At 37.9% G+C, this 18,579-nt stretch overlaps 1 protein-coding gene across 2 annotated transcripts in view; it reads left to right on the forward strand.

Annotated features, from left to right (window-relative positions):
• The first annotated feature begins 222 nt into the window (after nt 1–222).
• LRRC49 (leucine rich repeat containing 49) overlaps nt 223–18,579 on the forward strand; it is a 127,995-nt gene continuing 109,638 nt past the window's right edge. The window contains exons 1-6 of one of the 2 annotated variants that reach the window (XM_060169836.1): nt 223–440; nt 1,085–1,141; nt 3,410–3,497; nt 8,481–8,583; nt 9,916–10,119; nt 17,985–18,051. In XM_060169836.1, the coding sequence (XP_060025819.1) occupies nt 393–440; nt 1,085–1,141; nt 3,410–3,497; nt 8,481–8,583; nt 9,916–10,119; nt 17,985–18,051 (567 nt within the window). In that variant the 5' untranslated portion in view covers nt 223–392. The remainder of the gene's footprint in view (nt 441–1,084; nt 1,142–3,409; nt 3,498–8,480; nt 8,584–9,915; nt 10,120–17,984; nt 18,052–18,579) is intronic. The other variant, XM_060169845.1, reaches the window with a different exon arrangement.

An 18,579-nucleotide genomic window follows, 5' to 3' on the forward strand; every position in this document is an offset into this window, starting at 1 on the left:
GGTGGCCACAGGCAGAGGGATACAAATTTCGCGCGGCCCCAGCTGAGGTGAGCCGTAAAGAGGGACGGACCGGAAGTGGTGGTTGTCATAGCTACCGAGGTGGCCGGCCTCTTCCCCGTCTTATCCTCCTCTCCACACTCCCGCTCTGTTTTTATGAGGCCAGGAAAATAGAACTAGGAAGTGCTGACGTTTTGGGCCCCCCAAATATAACCAGAGGCTCTAACGAGGGCATCGGCCAGTGCTTTGGTGGAGGACCAGACCGGAAATGGTAGTTTCCATGGTAACTCCTGAGCGGGTTGCCTGGGAGATGACCCCTTTCGCTCTCTCTGAATCTGTGCTGTAGCGTCACTTCTAAGGCAGATCTAACTGATCTTCTTGGACTGTCTCCTGCCATGATTCCCGGGAAATACCGCTCTGTTTCTGGCCGGGCTGCGAGCAACGTAGGTTGGGTCTCCTACTATTTCTTCCCATTAGTAGCGTCCTTTCTGACTGGAGTCTTTGTCCTAGGTGATGGGCTGTTATTATTGGGACCAGCACCTCTGAATCTACGCAAGCTATTGTTTGACCGAGGCTTGAGATTCCTGGAGTGGACCAAGGCACTTGGAGGGTATTTAATATTGTGTGATGGGTATTTAAAGTCTTGTCCAGGATCTGGGCTTCCCAGAAGGTGGAGCTGGTCTGCTGTGAAAGGCTAAGCTTCATTTAAATTCCTTTAACCGGTCAATTCCTTTTTTTTTTTTTTAATTAAGAAAATATTAACTGGCACCGCCACCTCCTTCACCTGTCTCACTGAGCTATTTACTTAGACCTGAAATAGCAAGTGTCAAAAGCTTTAGGTGCTAAGTAGAGGGTTAAACTGCTGCAGACATTTTGGAAGATAAATCACAGTGAAACCTTTTAATTCTTAGTTGTGATTTTATTGTTTTCAGCAGGTCCCCAGAACATGATAATTTACCAGAAACAAGCAAAAAGCGAGCATTCTGTTTTATTCTAATTTTTTGTTATATCTTGGTGTACTCTTTTGGGGAGATGTGTGTGTGTATAAGTTAAGAGCATATTTTATGGTTTAATTTTTACATTGTAGGTGAACTGTGGGCTTCATCTGGTAATTCAAACATCATCGCTTCCTGAAAAAAACAAAGTAAGATTTAAGCAGATTTGTATTTAAATTGAATATAAATTGTTTTTTATTCTGCAAAATAGCATGATTTAAAGAGCAGAGTCTAAATTGGAAAATTTAAGTATATTTACTTTGGTCACTAATCTAAAGGTAATTTTTATTTTCTGCCTACACAAAGCCAACTAGTGGTTACCAAAGAAGAGAAGGAAGGGGGAGGGGCAAATTAGGGGTATAGGATTAAGAGATACGAACTACTATGTATAAAATAGATAAGCAAGAAGGATATATTGTATACCTCAGGGAACTATAACCACTGTTTTGTTATAACTTTTAATGGAGTATAATCTGTAAAAGCACTGAATCTCAATGTCGTACACTTGAAACTAATATAATATTGTAAATCAACTATACATCAATTAAAAAAAATCAAACAAAACAAAGCCCAAAATAAAAACCCACCTCTTTTAAAAACTGAATCTTATTTCATCCATTACAAGAGGTAAGGTGGGGTTTTTTTGACATCTAAACATTTCTTAAAACTGATGGTACATCATTGTTTAATTGGGAAAGTTTTTCCTTCTTAGTAGTGGGTAAAATGATGGCATGTCTTACTACTGATGGAATCTTATAACAGATAAAATGTGATAATTTGGGGACACATATTTAACATTCCAGAAAAAAACTGATTAGCAGTGGAAATATATTAGGCCAAATGCTATTTAGAAGTTAAGATTTGAACATGAGGTTCTTTTTCCCAGTTTGCCCATATTCTCCCTGGCATTTCCATAACTTCTGGCTTTTGATTTGATCTCTGAGATACTCGTGTTCTCCCCCCCAGCCCCAACCTCAGCTCTCAGATATACTCAACCCACCTCCCACACAACTGTGTTTCAAGACACAACACAAATTTTCCTTCTTTGACCAATTTGGACACCTCCAACTGGCACAACTCAGGTTTTTCCTAAAAAGTTGCTAAATAGGCGTCACTGAAGGAACTCTGAAGTGAAGGGCGGAATTTACAGATAAAAACCTGAGAAGGCTAAGTAGGGGCGTGAGGAAGGTGGATGGAAGGACACCATTGGTCAAGGAGGCAGCTGTGGATTACATTAATGTATCTGGAAATAAACACTTGGAAAATAGGCCATTTGATTATCTTGAATAAATAGTAGTTAGCTAGATTAATTGAAAATATTCTTTATTGTAATTGGACCTAATGGATTCCTTCCAAAGCTTTGCTGATTGATTTCATTGGACAAATCCTATTCCACTATTATACATAGGATGTTTCTAGGAACTATGTGCCTCATCCAGATTCTTTCCAAACCATTCATTTTCTCTTGTGTGGACATGTATTCTGAGAAAATACCTTAGCTCATATAATGCATAAGGATATAATGTAAATGCTATTATAATTTTTATAGTAGCATGAGAAACATCATAATTCTTTTATGATATGTATTTAGGGGTTTTGATAGCTAATCATGAGAGGTTGTTTTGGTTTTGTTTTTCTCAGTCCTCCTATCAAATAATTTAAAATAAATTTAGAGAAAACCCTTCTTAGAAGGTTTAGATATATAATTTTATTATGTTATAATTATAATATGTTATAATTATATAATTATAGATATATAATTTTATTATGGACTGTTAAAGGAGTTCTAATGATAAGAACATTGTGATATTTTTTAACAGAATTTAGTTTCTATTGTATGTTTTTTGCTTTTCCTTTTGAAAAAATGATTCTTGTAATCACTGAATTGTGGTGAGAGTATGGAGGAATTGCAAGTAGCTCAGACTGGAGCCTGGTTTCATCTGACCTCATGAGACTGACTCTGATTTGTGTGTGTGTGTGTGTGTGTGTGTGTGTGTGTGTGTGTGTGTGTGTGGTAAAATACACATCACATAAAATTTACCACTTTAACCATTTTAAATTGTACAAATCAGTGGTATTAAATACATTCACAATGTTGTGCAACCATCACCACTCTCTAGTTTCAGTTTTTATCACCCAAAAGGGAGTCCCTATACCATTAAGCAGTCTTTCATTCCGCCTTCCCAACCCTCTTGGAAGCCACAAATCTGCCTTCTGTCTCTATAGATTTTTCTATTCTCAGTATTTCATAAATGGAATCACATAATATGTAACATTTTGTGCCTGGCTTTCTTCGCTTAGCATGATGTTTTCAAGGTTCATCTATGTTGTAACATATATTGGTTATTTTATGTTATTTTATAATTATATTCATTACTTTCTCCAAAAAATTTTTTTTCTTAAATAATGTTTTTTAGGTTGAACTCAAGCTAAATAAAGAAACGCCATCATTCCCTGGTCGACTCTTACAACATGATCTTGAAAGAAACTACTCAAGTAGGCAAGGTATTGTCAGAGAGCAGAGATTAGATATGGTTTATCTTCTTTAAGTAATATTGTTTAATAATGTTGAATTTCTAGATCCAAAGAGACTTGAATTAAAAATGACATCATTCATTGGTTACCAAATTGATTGGGAATTTGTTTAAATCAGAATTGATTTTATATACACAGCATAGTAGATTATTTCTAATACAGGAAAAGCTGTTGTGTTTTAGTTTGGGGTGGGTTCTGCACAAGAGAATGGGAAGGAATCTTCCAAATAATGTCTTAGAACTAGGAAAATAGCTAATTAGTGAGGGTAGGAGTATGGGAACACAGATCTTTAAGGAATAAGGAAACAGTGGAAAGAATGGAAAGTCAGGAGTAGAAAAGAAGCTACCTCTTTCCCTTACTAGCGCATATAATTATAGATATTTTATATCAAAGGCCTTAAACTTTTGTGTGCATCCCCCAAGATCTTGTTAGAAATGCAGATTCTTAGTGCTTCCCTTCCCTCGTGCCCGTCCCCATTCTGATTTTGCAGGCCTTGGGTGGGATTTGGAAATGTGCGTTTTAGTAATGCCTCAAGTGATTCTGATGGATGTGGTTTGTGGACCACCTTTTGAAACACAGCCTCATATGATCTGGTTATATTTCTGAAATGTATTTTGCAATTCAAGGAGAAATTTTCTTTGGAAGATTTGAGTTGTTACTTGGTTGCCAACCACTGTTAGCTATCTGTAATGTGCTAGTGTTAAGCACTACAGAATCCTTACATACAGTACTGTCCCCATCTCCTAGGAGTTTATATGAGAGGGATGATCAGTATAGGCCTCTCTAGATTGTTTATCTCACTACTGCATGAACATGTGGCGATTTTGAATATTTTATTAGTTTTCTTTTTTTGTTTTGTAACTTCTGGACTTTCCTCTTGGGCCCATCTAATCTGACATGACTTTTCTTTTTCCTATATCCTACACTCTTGTCTTGGTCAATTACTGGGCATGACATCAACCTAACTGCTGTTCCACAGTGTAAGAAGCATGTGTCTTGCCTTTTTTGGTTCGATTCAGTATGCGTCTACTGAGTGTGTACTGTGTGCCAGACACTGTATTAGGCACAGAGCTATAGATGTGAACCTGAAAATTCTCAAGTAGGAATTTTTTTTATGTTTGTATTGTGAATTTCCTTCACATTTTTGATAATAAATCTTGAATTTGTTTTCTAAAACTTAAATACTTTTCCCAAGGTATTCTTGAGTTAGAGGAGGAAGTTCGTAGACAGATTTGTGTATGTCTGGCTAGGTAAGTTTATTTAAGTGTTAAAGTATTGCTAGATATTTGCTAATGAGGAAATAGTATGGCGGCACTGAATTTTGTGAACCTGAAAGATAAATAAACTCTTGTACATAAATAATGACCCATAAAATACAGATTAATTCTTTAGGGAGAAATAAACCTATTTTTTACATTAAAAGATTTTATTCAAATTCATTCTCTGTGACATTTGTACCTGATTGTTTCCAAATGTGCCTCCTTCATAGTTCCAGTCAGTTTCATGTAAGGAAGGCCACACAGTGTGTAGCTGTTTTCTTGACTTTTGTACTCACTGTTCTTCTTCCAAAGGCACAAAACTTTGGAAAAATTGTAAGTAGCAGTTTATCAGGAAAAGTTGAGGAATCTCTATCTAGTAGACTGCATTCTGATACCCAATTATTATAATTAATTTCACCTCATCCTTATTTTTTCTATTTTTCAAAATTAATTGGACATATATAATCGCCTGTCACCATAAATTAACCAGTGGTACTCTCAGTCCAAAGTAAAGAAACTCTATGTTTTAGTTAGGCTACTTAGTCTAAAACTTGGTATGTGATTTTTTTAGGCTTTTTATATTAATGTTAAGTGTTAACCCCTGTATCCTTGAGATTTTGTAAGAGCTAGGGACTGCTATACAGTAAAATCTCAGTTAACCAGACCTTAATTGATTAAATCCCTTAATTAAGAATTCTAAAATATGTATATAGAGAGGAAGAGGTAGTGCTTGACTCCTAAGGTCATGATAAATCGTGAAAAATATAGAAACAGGATTTTGGTTACTAAAACAATCTCAAAGGTAAGGCTGAGTGGACACATATATGACCATGTACTGTATTATCCATCCAGCCAGCCAGCCATCTGTCCATCCCACTGCCCATCTCTCCATCCATCTTTTCGTCCATCCACTCACCCATCCATCCATCCATGTATCTAGGGTGCCGTGCAGTGAAGACTCTTACCAAACATAGACCATTATGCCTCTAAACACTTTGAGATCCTAATTATGAAAGAATTCATTCAGCATTTTTATACTAAAATGCAAGAATATATGATTTTCTTTTTTAACAGAAATAATATATGTAAAATGGATTTCTGATTTACTCTTAATAATGGAAAATCAGTTAGTTAATTTACTGATTGCCTAGTGAATTTAGATTCTACAAAGAATATAAAGAATGTAAAATGAACTCCGTTTCTCAAGGAGCTTATAAATTTAATTGGGAAGACAAAAGCTACATATCTGGTGAATTAAATAGTGATATATGAAATCACCAATAACAGGAAATGCTTCCATTAAAATTTTGCCACATAGTAGTGCAGTTTATATGCAGGATGAAACATTCCACATATAATGTGGGTGTTTGATACACACATATTTGTATATATATGTGGGTGTTTATATATCCACATAAATATGTGAGTGTTTCAATTGCAGGTCACTCTGGTTCCCAGTCATTTAGAGCAGCGCTCCCCAACCTTTTCGGCACCAGGGACCAGTTTTGTGGAAGACAGTTTTTCCACGGCTGGGGTCGGGGGTGGGGGCATGATTCAGGTGGTAACGGAAGCAGTGGTTCACATGGTAATGCAAGCTTTGCTCTCTTGCCCACTACTCACCTCCTGCTGTGGGGCCCAGTTCCTAACAATTGAGGGTTGGGGACCCCTGATTTAGAGTATCTTGTTTGTGGATTTTAAGGCCTTTCTATCTAATCATTCTCATATCCTGCTATTTATTGTATGATGTATGTCATACTGATCGTAATAGTAAGTTCATCATGCAGATAGTGATTTTGACTTCTGTGTATGATAAGAGCTGAAAAGTGTGAGGATGAAATTCCTTTATTCACTGAAGTAAGTGAAATTGACTCCTTGATTATTGCCTCTATATCCCAAGTCTTATTAAATTTAAATCTGCCTTCTAAATTGAGGAATGGCTTGAAGCCTTAACAAAATAATTTTAAAAACCTGATTCTGATGCTAACAAGGGAAATCAAGGTTGTCTATTGTTTGAAGTTTTTCCTTTATCATATTTAGCTAACCAGATAATCCTTAATCAGTTAATCCTTACACTGGTTTTTGTTCTTTTAACCATCCAATTTTTGATTTCCAAATCAGTTTACTGACTCATGGTTGCTTGGGTACCTTGTTAGCAACTGGTCATGTCACAAGACCAGTTCATTTATGAACATGATCTCAATTCTGAATGCTTGTACTCTAGAACATCATTATTAGTTATCTGATATTTCATGATATTCAGAAAAGTGGGATGTGAGCACTGATTATTTTGTTCAAGAAGTGAGGTATGTGATACTTTGGTTTATATCTTGCATACCTGGAGAAGTTAGCAAATACCACTGCTTTACATTTCTTTAGTATGATATATATGGAACTCGATTTTAAGATGGCTTCCCAAAGAATATGTTAGCTTCCTATATTTGGGTTCATCTTTTTGCTTTATTGGTCAGTTTAAGCAGTAGAATTCTGTGGTACCTTAAGTTCTCTTTTACTGCTTATCACTCCCATCAGCATCGATTGCTGCTTTTAGGAAATTTTCTCTTTGTAGAAGGAAATAGAGTTGATTTCTTCTGGTGTTCAAACTGGTACCTTTGACCCATTGCTCAAGTCTTACTTCATTTCTGGAACTTCCCAGCATCTTTTATTAACTATTCTACATTCTTCTAGGTCTTTAGAATGTATCTTAATATGCACCTCCCCCAAAACTCATCTGTGACCATCTTCTTTAAGTAAAAAATAACCAGACACATTTATGTGTGAAATTATAAATAGATATTGTTTTTTTATTCTGCATTTTGTGTATGTTTTTCTGTACAGTTTATTAATTTCATATGTGTTTGTCCACTAGATTGAAAGCTACCTAATGGCAGGGGCAATATCTAACCAACAACCTATAAACCTCATAGGGGTGTCACATACCTTGTGGACCCTAACTACAAGCCTAACTACAAGTGTACAAGATTTATTGACATCCACTTTGGTCTCTGCAATATTCTCTACCAGTAGTAGTTGAACATACAAAGAAAAATGGATGATGTGAGGTTTACATTTGTTATCCAAAACTACTTTCTCTGTATTTCCTGTAGCAAGGTCATGTATTGTGTAGCTTTGTGATACATTTTTTGATATTTTGAATGAGATGGAAGAGTAATAAGCCCTTCACCTCGTAATAAATCATCCTACATCTCATCCACAACAAATGTGACAGAATTATGTGGGCTGAAAATGAAAACTACCATGAGCTCCTTATCAGCATTTGGAGATTCTTCCATTCAGACACCTTCAAAGTCCAGAATCCGGCCGGGCTGTCATAGTGCTGGCCCAAACGTGTCTGGTAATGAGGGACTATCATCTCAGTTATAAGAGAGTTAAACTTTAGTATTAGGAGTCAGGTTATAAAGGGATAAAGATAGCACTAGCGTAGTTCTATACTTTCAACCAATCTATAAGGCAAGAGAAAAATTATTTGGTATACACAGAACACATAGTTTTCGTTTGAGGAGGAAAGAAACTAGCTCAAGTTTAGTAACTAATTTCAAATATGGAGAGCTATGGAAGCTGTATTTTCTAGAAAGGATATTTGTAGGTGCCAGAGTTCTCCAAATATAAGGTGACTTTAGTTTCAAGATTTTAAAGGTTTTTCTTAATCAAGTAATTTGTATATCATTTTCAATAGGTGACCATATTAATTTGGTGAGCTCATCAATGCCATCATTTCCCATTCTCCAACGTTCTTCTGAAGAGAAAATTCTTTACTCAGACAGGTTGACCCTAGAAAGGTGAGGACAACTTACTTTTTTGACTAGATAATTTATAGACATGGTTCAAGATTTGAAAGGAACAAAAGTCTCTCTCCCTCCTCTTATTTTCCTGCTATTTAGTTCTCCTACCTAGGTATAATCACTGTTACCAGTTTTTAAGTTTATCCTTCCAAGGGTATGTGGAGAAATTTTATATCTATATAATGTAAAAGAGCTTGACTATACTCTAAAACAGTACTATAGGTAAAACTTAAAAATATAGTCCTCACATGGGCTTCCCTGCCCTATCCAGTTGAGTTCCCTTTTACCTCATTGGCTCACAGCCTCCTAATCTCTCCTTCACTCACCCTGCTACAGCCATACCTGCCTCCTTGTTGCTCCTTGAATACACCAAGCATGCTTAAACCTCAGGCCTTTTGCATTTGCTGTTCTCTCTGCCTGGAATGCTGTTCCACCACATATCTGTAGACTCACTGTCTTTACCTCCTTCAGATCTTTACTCAAGTGTCGTCACCTAGGGATAGCCTTCCCTGGCCACCCTCTCCAAAGCTGTAACTCCTTCAACCCTGACTGTCCCCAGCCCCTTTCTCTGCTTTATTTTCCTTCTTAGCACTTATCACCCTCTAACATATTAAATATTTAACTTATTAAGTTTATTGTTTGTCTCCTCCCACTAGAATATAAGCTCCACAGACACTGGGCGTTTTGTTTAGTTCTGTATTTCCAGCACCTAGAACAGAACCTGGGACAAAATAAACTCTCAAAAAATTCTGAATGCATAAGTATGTTTAGGACTTGATCCCCATCTTTAAATCTAGGAAAGTATCAGCAGTAGAATGGTGGATGAAGGATTTCAGCCTTACCTTAGCACTATAACCAGCAGGGAAACTATCTCTGCTGTGCATACCTTTAGCTTAGCAGTGCATATCTGATAGCAAATGGTTAACCAAACTTCCTAGCTTAGCAATGCCTGAGCAGTGGATTGATGGCAAATGCACTTCTCTGGTTGTGTGACATGGTTCTTTGAATCATCTCAACCTCTACTGCAGAAGGCAATTACATTGAGTATTTGATGATGTTAATTTTATGTGAAATAATTAATGTTGGAGTTTTTTTAATGCAATTAGAATGAGACTTAATTTTAATAATTACCCTGGCCAAAGTATACTGGCTTTTATATGAGTGAATTACACTTAGATCTACAATGCTTAGTTCATGGAGGCATTGAAGTGGTTCTGTTTATCTTTTTCTCCTCACAACATGGGAGCATGAAGATACTACTATTAGTATTTGTAAGAGGAGGTGGACTGCTAAATCAGAACCTTATTAACTTTAAAAAATGTTTTTTAGGCAAAAGCTGACTGTATGTCCTATCATCGATGGGGAAGAACACCTTCGTCTGTTGAACTTTCAACACAATTTTATAACTCGGATCCAAAATATTTCTAATCTGCAGAGGCTAATATTCTTGGATTTATATGATAACCAGATTGAAGAAATTAGTGGGCTTTCTACTCTGAGATCCCTCCGTGTCCTTCTGTTGGGGAAAAACAGGTAATCTTTGCAGATCAGTTTTTGTTTGTTATACTTAGGACGAACGTTGAATCCTATGGTGTTTAGATGGCAACTCAAAATTGAATAATACTTAAGATACTAATAGACTAAAATTTTTGAAAGATTACTTAAATGGATTTAGATTCAGTCATAATTTGTTTTATGAGATTCAGTCTGACAATTATTCAAACCAAGTAACATTTATTAAGTGTATATTTTATTATTTCTATTGCTTTCCAGTGCCATAACTTATGCGGAAGTAAATAGCAGACTTTGGCCTTCATGTTTGTTTTATTTTTTAATTTATTTTTTTATTGGAGTATAATTGCTTTACAATGGTGTGTTAGTTTCTGCTTTATAACAAAGTGAATCAGTTATACATATACATATGCTCCCATATCTCTTCCCTCTTGCATCTCCCTTCCTCCCACCCTCCCTATCCCACCCCTCCAGGCGGTCACAAAGCACCGAGCTGATCTCCCTGTGCTGTGCGGCTGCTTCCCACTAGCTATCTATTTTACGTTTGGTAGTGTACATATGTCCATGCCACTCTCTCACCTGTCACAGCTCACCCCTCCCCCTCCCCATATCCTCAAGTCCATGCTCCATTAGGTCTGTGTCTTTATTCCTGTCTTACCCCTAGGTTCTTCATGACATTTTTTTTTCTTAAATTCCATATATATGTGTTAGCATACGGTATTTGTCTTTCTCTTTCTGACTTACTTCACTCTGTATGACAGACTCTAGGTCTATCCATCTCATTACAAATAGCTCAATTTCGTTTCTTTTTATGGCTGAGTAATATTCCATTGTATATATGTGCCACATCTTCTTTATCCATTCATCCGATGATGGGCACTTAGGTTCTTTCCATGTCCTGGCTATTGTAAATAGAGCTGCAATGAACATTTTGGTACATGACTCTTTTTGAATTATGGTTTTCTCAGGGTATATGCCCAGTAGTGGGATTGCTCAGTCATATGGTAGTTCTATTTGTAGTTTTTTAAGGAACCTCCATAATGTTCTCCATAGTGGCTGTATCAATTTACATTCCCACCAACAGTGCAAGAGGGTTCCCTTTTCTCCACACCCTCTCCAGCATTTATTGTTTCTAGATTTTTTGATGATGGCCATTCTGACTGGTGTGAGATGATATCTCACTGTAGTTTTGATTTGCATTTCTCTAATGATTAATGATATTGAGCATTCTTTCATATGTTTGTTGGCAGTCTGTATATCTTCTTTGGAGAAATGTCTATTTAGGTCTTCTGCCCATTTTTGGATTGGGTTGTTTGTTTTTTTGTTATTGAGCTGCATGAGCTGCTTATAAATTTTGGAGATTAATCCTTTGTCAGTTGCTTTATTTGCAAATATTTTCTCCCATTCTGAGGGCTGTCTTTGGTCTTGTTTATGGTTTCCTTTGCTGTGCAGAAGCTTTGAAGTTTCATTAGGTCCCATTTGTTTATTTTTGTTTTTATTTCCATTTCTCTAGGAGGTGGGCCAAAAAGGATCTTGCTGTGATTGATGTCATAGAGTGTTCTGCCTATGTTTTCCTCTAAGAGTTTTATAGTTTCTGGCCTTACATTTAGGTCTTTAACCCATTTTGAGCTTGTATTTGTGTATGGTGTTAGGGAGTGATCTAATCTCATACTTTTACATGTACCTGTCCAGTTTTCCCAGCACCACTTATTGAAGAGGCTGTCCTTTCTCCACTGTACATTCCTGCTTCCTTTATCAAAGATAAGGTGACCATATGTGCGTGGGTTTATCTCTGGGCTTTCTATCTTGTTCCATTGATCTATCTTTCTGTTTTTGTGCCAGTACCATACTGTCTTGATTACTGCAGCTTTGTAGTTCAGTCTGAAGTCAGGGAGCCTGATTCCTCCAGCTCCGTTTTTCGTTCTCAAGATTGCTTTGGCTATTCGGGGTCTTTTGTGTTTCCATACAAATTGTGAAATTTTTTGTTCTAGTTCTGTGAAAAATGCCAGTGGTAGTTTGATAGGGATTGCATTGAATTGGTAGACTGCTTTGGGTAGTAGAGCCATTTTCACAATGTTGATTCTTACAATCCAAGAACATGGTATATCTCTCCATCTATTTGTATCATCTTTAATTTCTTTCATCAGTGTCTTATAGTTTTCTGCATACAGGTCTTTTGTCTCCTTAGGTAGGTTTATTCCTAGATATTTCATTCTTTTTGTCGCAGTGGTAAATGGGAGTGTTTTCTTGATTTCACGTTCAGATTTTTCATCATTAGTGTATAGGAATGCCAGAGATTTCTGTGCATTAATTTTGTATCCTGCTACTTTACCAAATTCATTGATTAGCTCTAGTAGTTTTCTGGTAGCATGTTTAGGATTCTCTACGTACAGTATCATGTCATCTGCAAACAGTGACAGTTTTACTTCTTCTCTTCCGATTTGGATTCCTTTTATTTATTTTTCTTCTCTGATCGCTGTGGCTAAAGCTTCCAAAACTATGTTGAATAAGAGTGGTGAGAGTGGGCAACCTTGTCTTGCTCCTGATTTTAGAGGAAATGCTTTCAGTTTTTCACCATTGATGACGATGTTGGCTGTATCACGTTGATTGATTTGCGTATATTGAAAAATCCTTGCATTCCTGGGATAAACCCCACTTGATCATGGTGTATAATCCATTTAATGTGCTGTTGGATTCTGTTTGCTAGCATTTTGTTGAGGATTTTTGTATTTGTGTTCATCAGTGAGATTGGCCTGTAGTTTTCTTTCTTTGTGACATCCTTGTCTGGTTTTGGTATCAGGGTGATGGTGGCCTCGTAGAATGAGTTTGGGACTGTTCCTCCCGCTGCTGTATGTTGGAAGAGTTTGAGAAGGATGGGTGTTAGCTCTTCTCTAAATGTTTGATAGAATTCGCCTGTGAAGCTATCTGGTCCTGGGCTTTTGTTTGTTGGAAGATTTTTAATCACAGTTTCAATTTCAGTGCTTGTGATTGGTCTGTTCATATTTTCTATTTCTTCCTGATTCAGTCTTGGCAGGTTGTGCATTTCTAAGAATTTGTCCATTTCTTCTAGGTTGTCCATTTTATTGGCATAGAGTTGCTTGTAGTAGTCTCTCATGATCTTTTGTATTTCTGCAGTGTCAGTTGTTACTTCTCCTTTTTCATTTCTAATTCTATTGATTTGAGTCTTCTCCCTTTTTTTCTTGATGAGTCTGGCTAATGGTTCATCAATTTTATTTATCTTCTCAAAGAACCAGCTTTTAGTTTTATTGATCTTTGCTATCGTTTCCTTCATTTCTTTTTCATTTATTTCTGATCTGATCTTTATGATTTTTTTCCTTTTGCTAACCTTAGGGTTTTTTTGTTCTTCTTTCTCTAATTGCTTTAGGTTCAAGGTTAGTTTGTTTATTCGAGATGTTTCCTGTTTCTTAAGGTAGGATTGTATTGCTATAAACTTCCCTCTTAGAACTGCTTTTGCTGCATCCCATAGACTTTGGGTCGTCGTGTCTCCATTGTCATTTGTTCCTAGGTATTTTTTGATTTCCTCTTTGATTTCTTCAGTGATCACTTCGTTATTAAGTAGTGTATTGTTTAGCCTCCATGTGTTTGTATTTTTTACAGATCTTTTCCTGTAATTGATATCTAGTTTCATAGCATTGTGGTCGGAAAAGATACTTGATACAATTTAAATTTTCTTAAATTTACCAAGGCTTGACTTGTGACCCAAGATATGATCTATCCTGGAGAATGTTCCATGAGCACTTGAGAAAAATGTGTATTCTGTTGTTTTTGGATGGAATGTCCTATAAATATCAATTAAGTCCATCTTGTTTAATGTATCATTTAAAGCTTGTGTTTCCTTATTTATTTTCATTTTGGATGATCTGTCCATTGGTGAAAGTGGGGTGTTAAAGTCCCCTACTATGATTGTGTTCCTGTCGATTTCCTCATTTATGGCTGTTAGTATTTGCCTTATGTATTGAGGTGCTCCTATGTTGGGTGCATAAATATTTACAATTGTTATATCTTCTTCTTGGATCGATCCCTTGATCATTATGTAGTGTCCTTCTTTGTCTCTTCTAATAGTCTTTATTTTGAAGTATATTTTGTCTGATATGAGAATTGCTACTCCAGCTTTCTTTTGTTTTCCATTTGTGTGAAATATCTTTTTCCATCTCCTTACTTTCAGTCTGTATGTGTCTCTAGGTCTGGAGTGGGTCTCTTGTAGACAGCAAATATATGGGTCTTGTTTTTGTATCCATTCAGCCAATTTGTGTCTTTTGGTGGGAGCATTTAGTCCATTTACATTTAAGATAATTATCGATATGTGTGTTCCTATTCCCATTTTCTTAATGTTTTGGGTTTGTTATTGTAGGTCTTTTCCTTCTCTTGTGTTTCTTGCCTAGAGAAGTTCCTTTAGCACTTGTTGTAAAGCTGGTTTGGTGGTGATGAACTCTCTCAGCTTTTACTTGTCTGTAAAGGTTTTACTTTCTCCATCAAATCTGAATGAGATCCTTGCTGGGTAGAGTAATCTTGGTTGCAGGTTTTTCTCCTTCATCACTTTAAATATGTCCTGCCAGTCCCTTCTGGCTTGCAGAGTTTCTGCTGAAAGATCAGCTGTTAACCTTATGGGGATTCCCTTGTGTGTTATTTGTTGTTTTTCCCTTGCTGCTTTTAATATGTTTTTTTTGTATTTAATTTTTGATAGTTTGATTAATATGTGTCTTGGTGTATTTCTCCTTGGATTTATCCTGTATGGGACTCTCTGTGCTTCCTGGACTTGATTAACTATTTCATTTCCCATATTAGGGAAGTTTCCAACTATAATCTCTTCAAATATTTTCTCAGTCCCTTTTTTTCTCTTCTTCTTCTGGAACCCCTATAATTCATATGTAGGTGCGTTTAATGTTGTCCCAGAGGTCTCTAAGACTGTCCTCAGTTCTTTTCATTCTTTTTTCTTTATTCTGCTCTGCAGTAGTTATTTCCACTATTTTATCTTCCAGGTCACTTATCTGTTCTTCTGCCTCAGTTATTCTGCTATTGATCCCATCTAGAGTATTTTTACTTTCATTTATTGTGTTGTTCATCGTTGTTTGTTTCATCTTTAGTTCTTCTAGGTCCTTGTTAAATGTTTCTTGCATTTTGTCTATTCTATTTCCAAAATTTTGGATCATCTTTACTATCATTATTCTGAATTCTTTTTCAGGTAGACTGCCTATTTCCTCTTCATTTGTTAGGTCTGGTGGGTTTTTATCTTGCTCCTTCATCTGCTGTGTGTTTTTCTGTCTTCTCATTTTGCTTATTATACTGTGTTTGGGGTCTCCTTTTTGCAGGCTGCAGGTTTGTAGTTCCCGTTGTTTTTGGTGTCTGCCCCCAGTGGCTATGGTTGGTTCAGTGGGCTGTGTAGGCTTCCTGGTGGAGGGGACTAGTGCCTGTGTTCTGGTGGATGAGGCTGGATCTTGTCTTTCTGGTGGGCAGGTCCACGTCTGGTGGTGTGTTTTGGGGTGTCTGTGGACTTATTATGATTTTAGGCAGCCTCTCTGCTAATGGGTGGGGTTGTGTTCCTGTCTTGCTAGTTGTTTGGCATAGGATGTCCAGCACTGTAGCTTGCTGGTCGTTGAGTGAAGCTGGGTGCTGGTGTTGAGGTGGAGATCTCTGGGAGATTTTTGCCGTTTGATATTACGTGGAGCTGGGAGGTCTCTTGTGGACCAGTGTCCTGAAGTTGGCTCTCCCATCTCAGAGGCACAGCACTGACTCCTGGCTGCAGCACTAAGAGCCTTTCATCCACACGGCTCAGAATAAAAGGGAGAAAAAGTAGAAAGAAAGAATTAGCAGAAGTAGAAAGAAAGAAAGGAGGGAGGGAGGGAGAGAGGAAGGAAGGAGGGAAAGAAAAAAAGAAAGAAGATAAAATAAAATAAAATTAAGATAAAATATAATAAAGTTGTTAAAATAAAAAAGTAATTATTAATAAAAAAAGAAGAAAAAAAACGGATGGAACCCTAGGACAAATGGTGGAAGCAAAGCTATACAGACATAATCTCACACAGAAGCATACACACTCACAAAAAGAGGAAAAGGGGAAAAAAATCATAAATCTTGCTCTCAAAGTCCACTTCCTTAATTTGGGATGATTGGTTGTGTAGTCATGTATTCCACAGATGCAGGGTACATGAAGTTGATTGTGGAGCTTTAATCCGCTGCTTCTGAGGCTGCTGGGAGACATTTCCCTTTCTCTTCTTTGTTTTCACAGCTCCCAGGGGCTCAGGTTTGGATTTGGCCCCGCCTCTGTGTGTAGGTCGCCAGAGGGCGTCTGTTCTTCGCTCAGACAGGACGGGGTTAAAGGAGCCGCTGGTTCGGGGACTCTGGCTCACTCAGGCCGGGGGGGGGGGGGGGGGGGGGAGGGGCACGGAGTGTGGGGCGGGCCTGTGGCGGCAGAGGCCGGCGTGACGTTGCATGACGTTCCAACAGCGTGAGGCGCGCCGTGCGTTCTCTCGGGAGTGACCCTGGATCCCGGGACCCTGGCAGTGGCGGGCTGCACAGCCTCCCCGGAAGGAGGGTGTGGATAGTGACCTTTGCTCGCACACAGGCTTCTTGGTGGTGGCGGCAGCAGCGGCCTTAGCGTCTCATGCCCGTCTCTGGGGTCCGCGCTTTTAGCCGCGGCTCACGCCCGTCTCTGGAGCTCCTTTAAGGAGCGCTCTTAATCCCCTCTCATCGCACACCAGGAAACAAAGAGGGAAGAAAAAGTCTCTTGCCTCTTCGGCAGGTCCAGACTTTTCCCTGGACTCCCTCCCGGCTAGCCATGGCGCACTAACCCCGCCACGGCGGTGAGCAGACAAGCCCCTCAGGCTGGTGAGTGCTGGTCGGCCCTGATCCTCTGTGCAGGAATCTCCCCGCTTTGCCCCCCCGCATCCGTGTTACTGTGCTCGCCTCCGCGGCACCGAAGCTCCCCCCTCCGCCACCCGCAGTCTCCGCCCGGGAAGGGGCTTCTAGTGTGTGGAAACTTTTCCTCCTTCACAGCTCCCTCCCACTGGTGCAGGTCCCGTCCCTATCCTTTTGTCTCTGTTTATTCCTTTTTCTCTTGCCCTACCCAGGTACGTGGGGAGTTTCTTGCCTTTTGGGAGGTCTGAAGTCTTCTGCCAGCGTTCACTAGGTGTTCTGTAGCAGTTGTTTCACGTGTATATGTATTTCTGGTGTATCTGTGGGGAGGAAGGTGATCTCTGCGTCTTACTCCTCCGCCATCTTGAAGGTCTCCTCAAGAGCTCTTTTTGATAGGGTCATCTGGAAAGGCTGCTTCGAGAAGATATTTGAGCTAAGACTTGAATAACGTGAAGGAGTGAACCAACCATGTGAAGTTCTGGGGGAAGAACATTAAGGAAGAAGGAACAGCAAGGGTAAACACCCCAGGCAGAAATGAATTTGTCAAGTTAGAGGTGGCAAGAAAGCTCCTGTGGCTGGAGCAGAGTGACTGGGTGCGCTGGAGTCTTGGTAGGAGATACGCTGGAGGAAGAGTCAGTAGCCAGAGAGTTTAGGGCCTTGAGGACTGAGGTAAGGAATTTAGGCTGTATTCTAAGGTGAAAGGAATTGCCTTGAATAAGTGCTTTGTGCTAAAGTTCCTAGAAGTAGAATTGTTCTTTCCTAAAGATAGGACTTTCAAGCTGACTTTGGGACATTTCCCCAATGGGACTGCATCTTTAACATTATAATTAAATCAATGAAAAAAAGGTTTTAATATATAATTTTATATAATTTCTCTATATATATATTTCTGTGTCTATCTGCTTGCCTATCTATCTAGAAAGAATAAATGAAAATGAATTATGCCTTAGAGTTTTTGATTTACAATAGATGTGGTACATCTGTATTTCTACTCTGCTTACTCTGATTTTCAGAATCAAGAAAATCTCAAATCTGGAGAACCTAAAAAGCTTAGATGTCTTGGACCTTCATGGAAATCAGGTATTGTTAAAGCCCTTTCATTTCTTTCTTATTTGAAAAAGCTCTAGGAAATTTCGTATGAAAGTTTTAAGAATTATACTTGTGTTGAATTTTTCCAAAGTTACTTTACTGATTCAGTGAGATTAGCTTTGGTATTAAGGTATTAAGCTCATTTATATACGGTTTGGTAATTCCTCAGTGGTAAGTGACAGATAAAACTTATAAAACATTTAGAATTCTTATAGTTATGACAATTTTGATTCTTATTTAGTCTTTTATTAACTTATAGCCGACCCCAACCCAAGAACTAGAATATTACTAATGATTTTCTTCTACTTAAGTGTTCCTTCTTTATTCCAAGACAACACTATTCTGGATTTCACATTTATCATTCTTTTATTGGTGTTTTTAGTTGGTTTGATCACATATATAAGTGTCTAAATAATGTATTGTTTAGTAGTATTGTCTTTTAATTTAAAAAAAAGGTGTCAAACTATATATTGTCATCAGTGTTTGCTTTTTGGATACAACATTATGTTACTGAGTTTC

This window comes from Lagenorhynchus albirostris, chromosome 1 (genome assembly GCF_949774975.1).
Source record: "Lagenorhynchus albirostris chromosome 1, mLagAlb1.1, whole genome shotgun sequence".
Lineage (NCBI taxonomy): Eukaryota > Metazoa > Chordata > Mammalia > Artiodactyla > Delphinidae > Lagenorhynchus > Lagenorhynchus albirostris.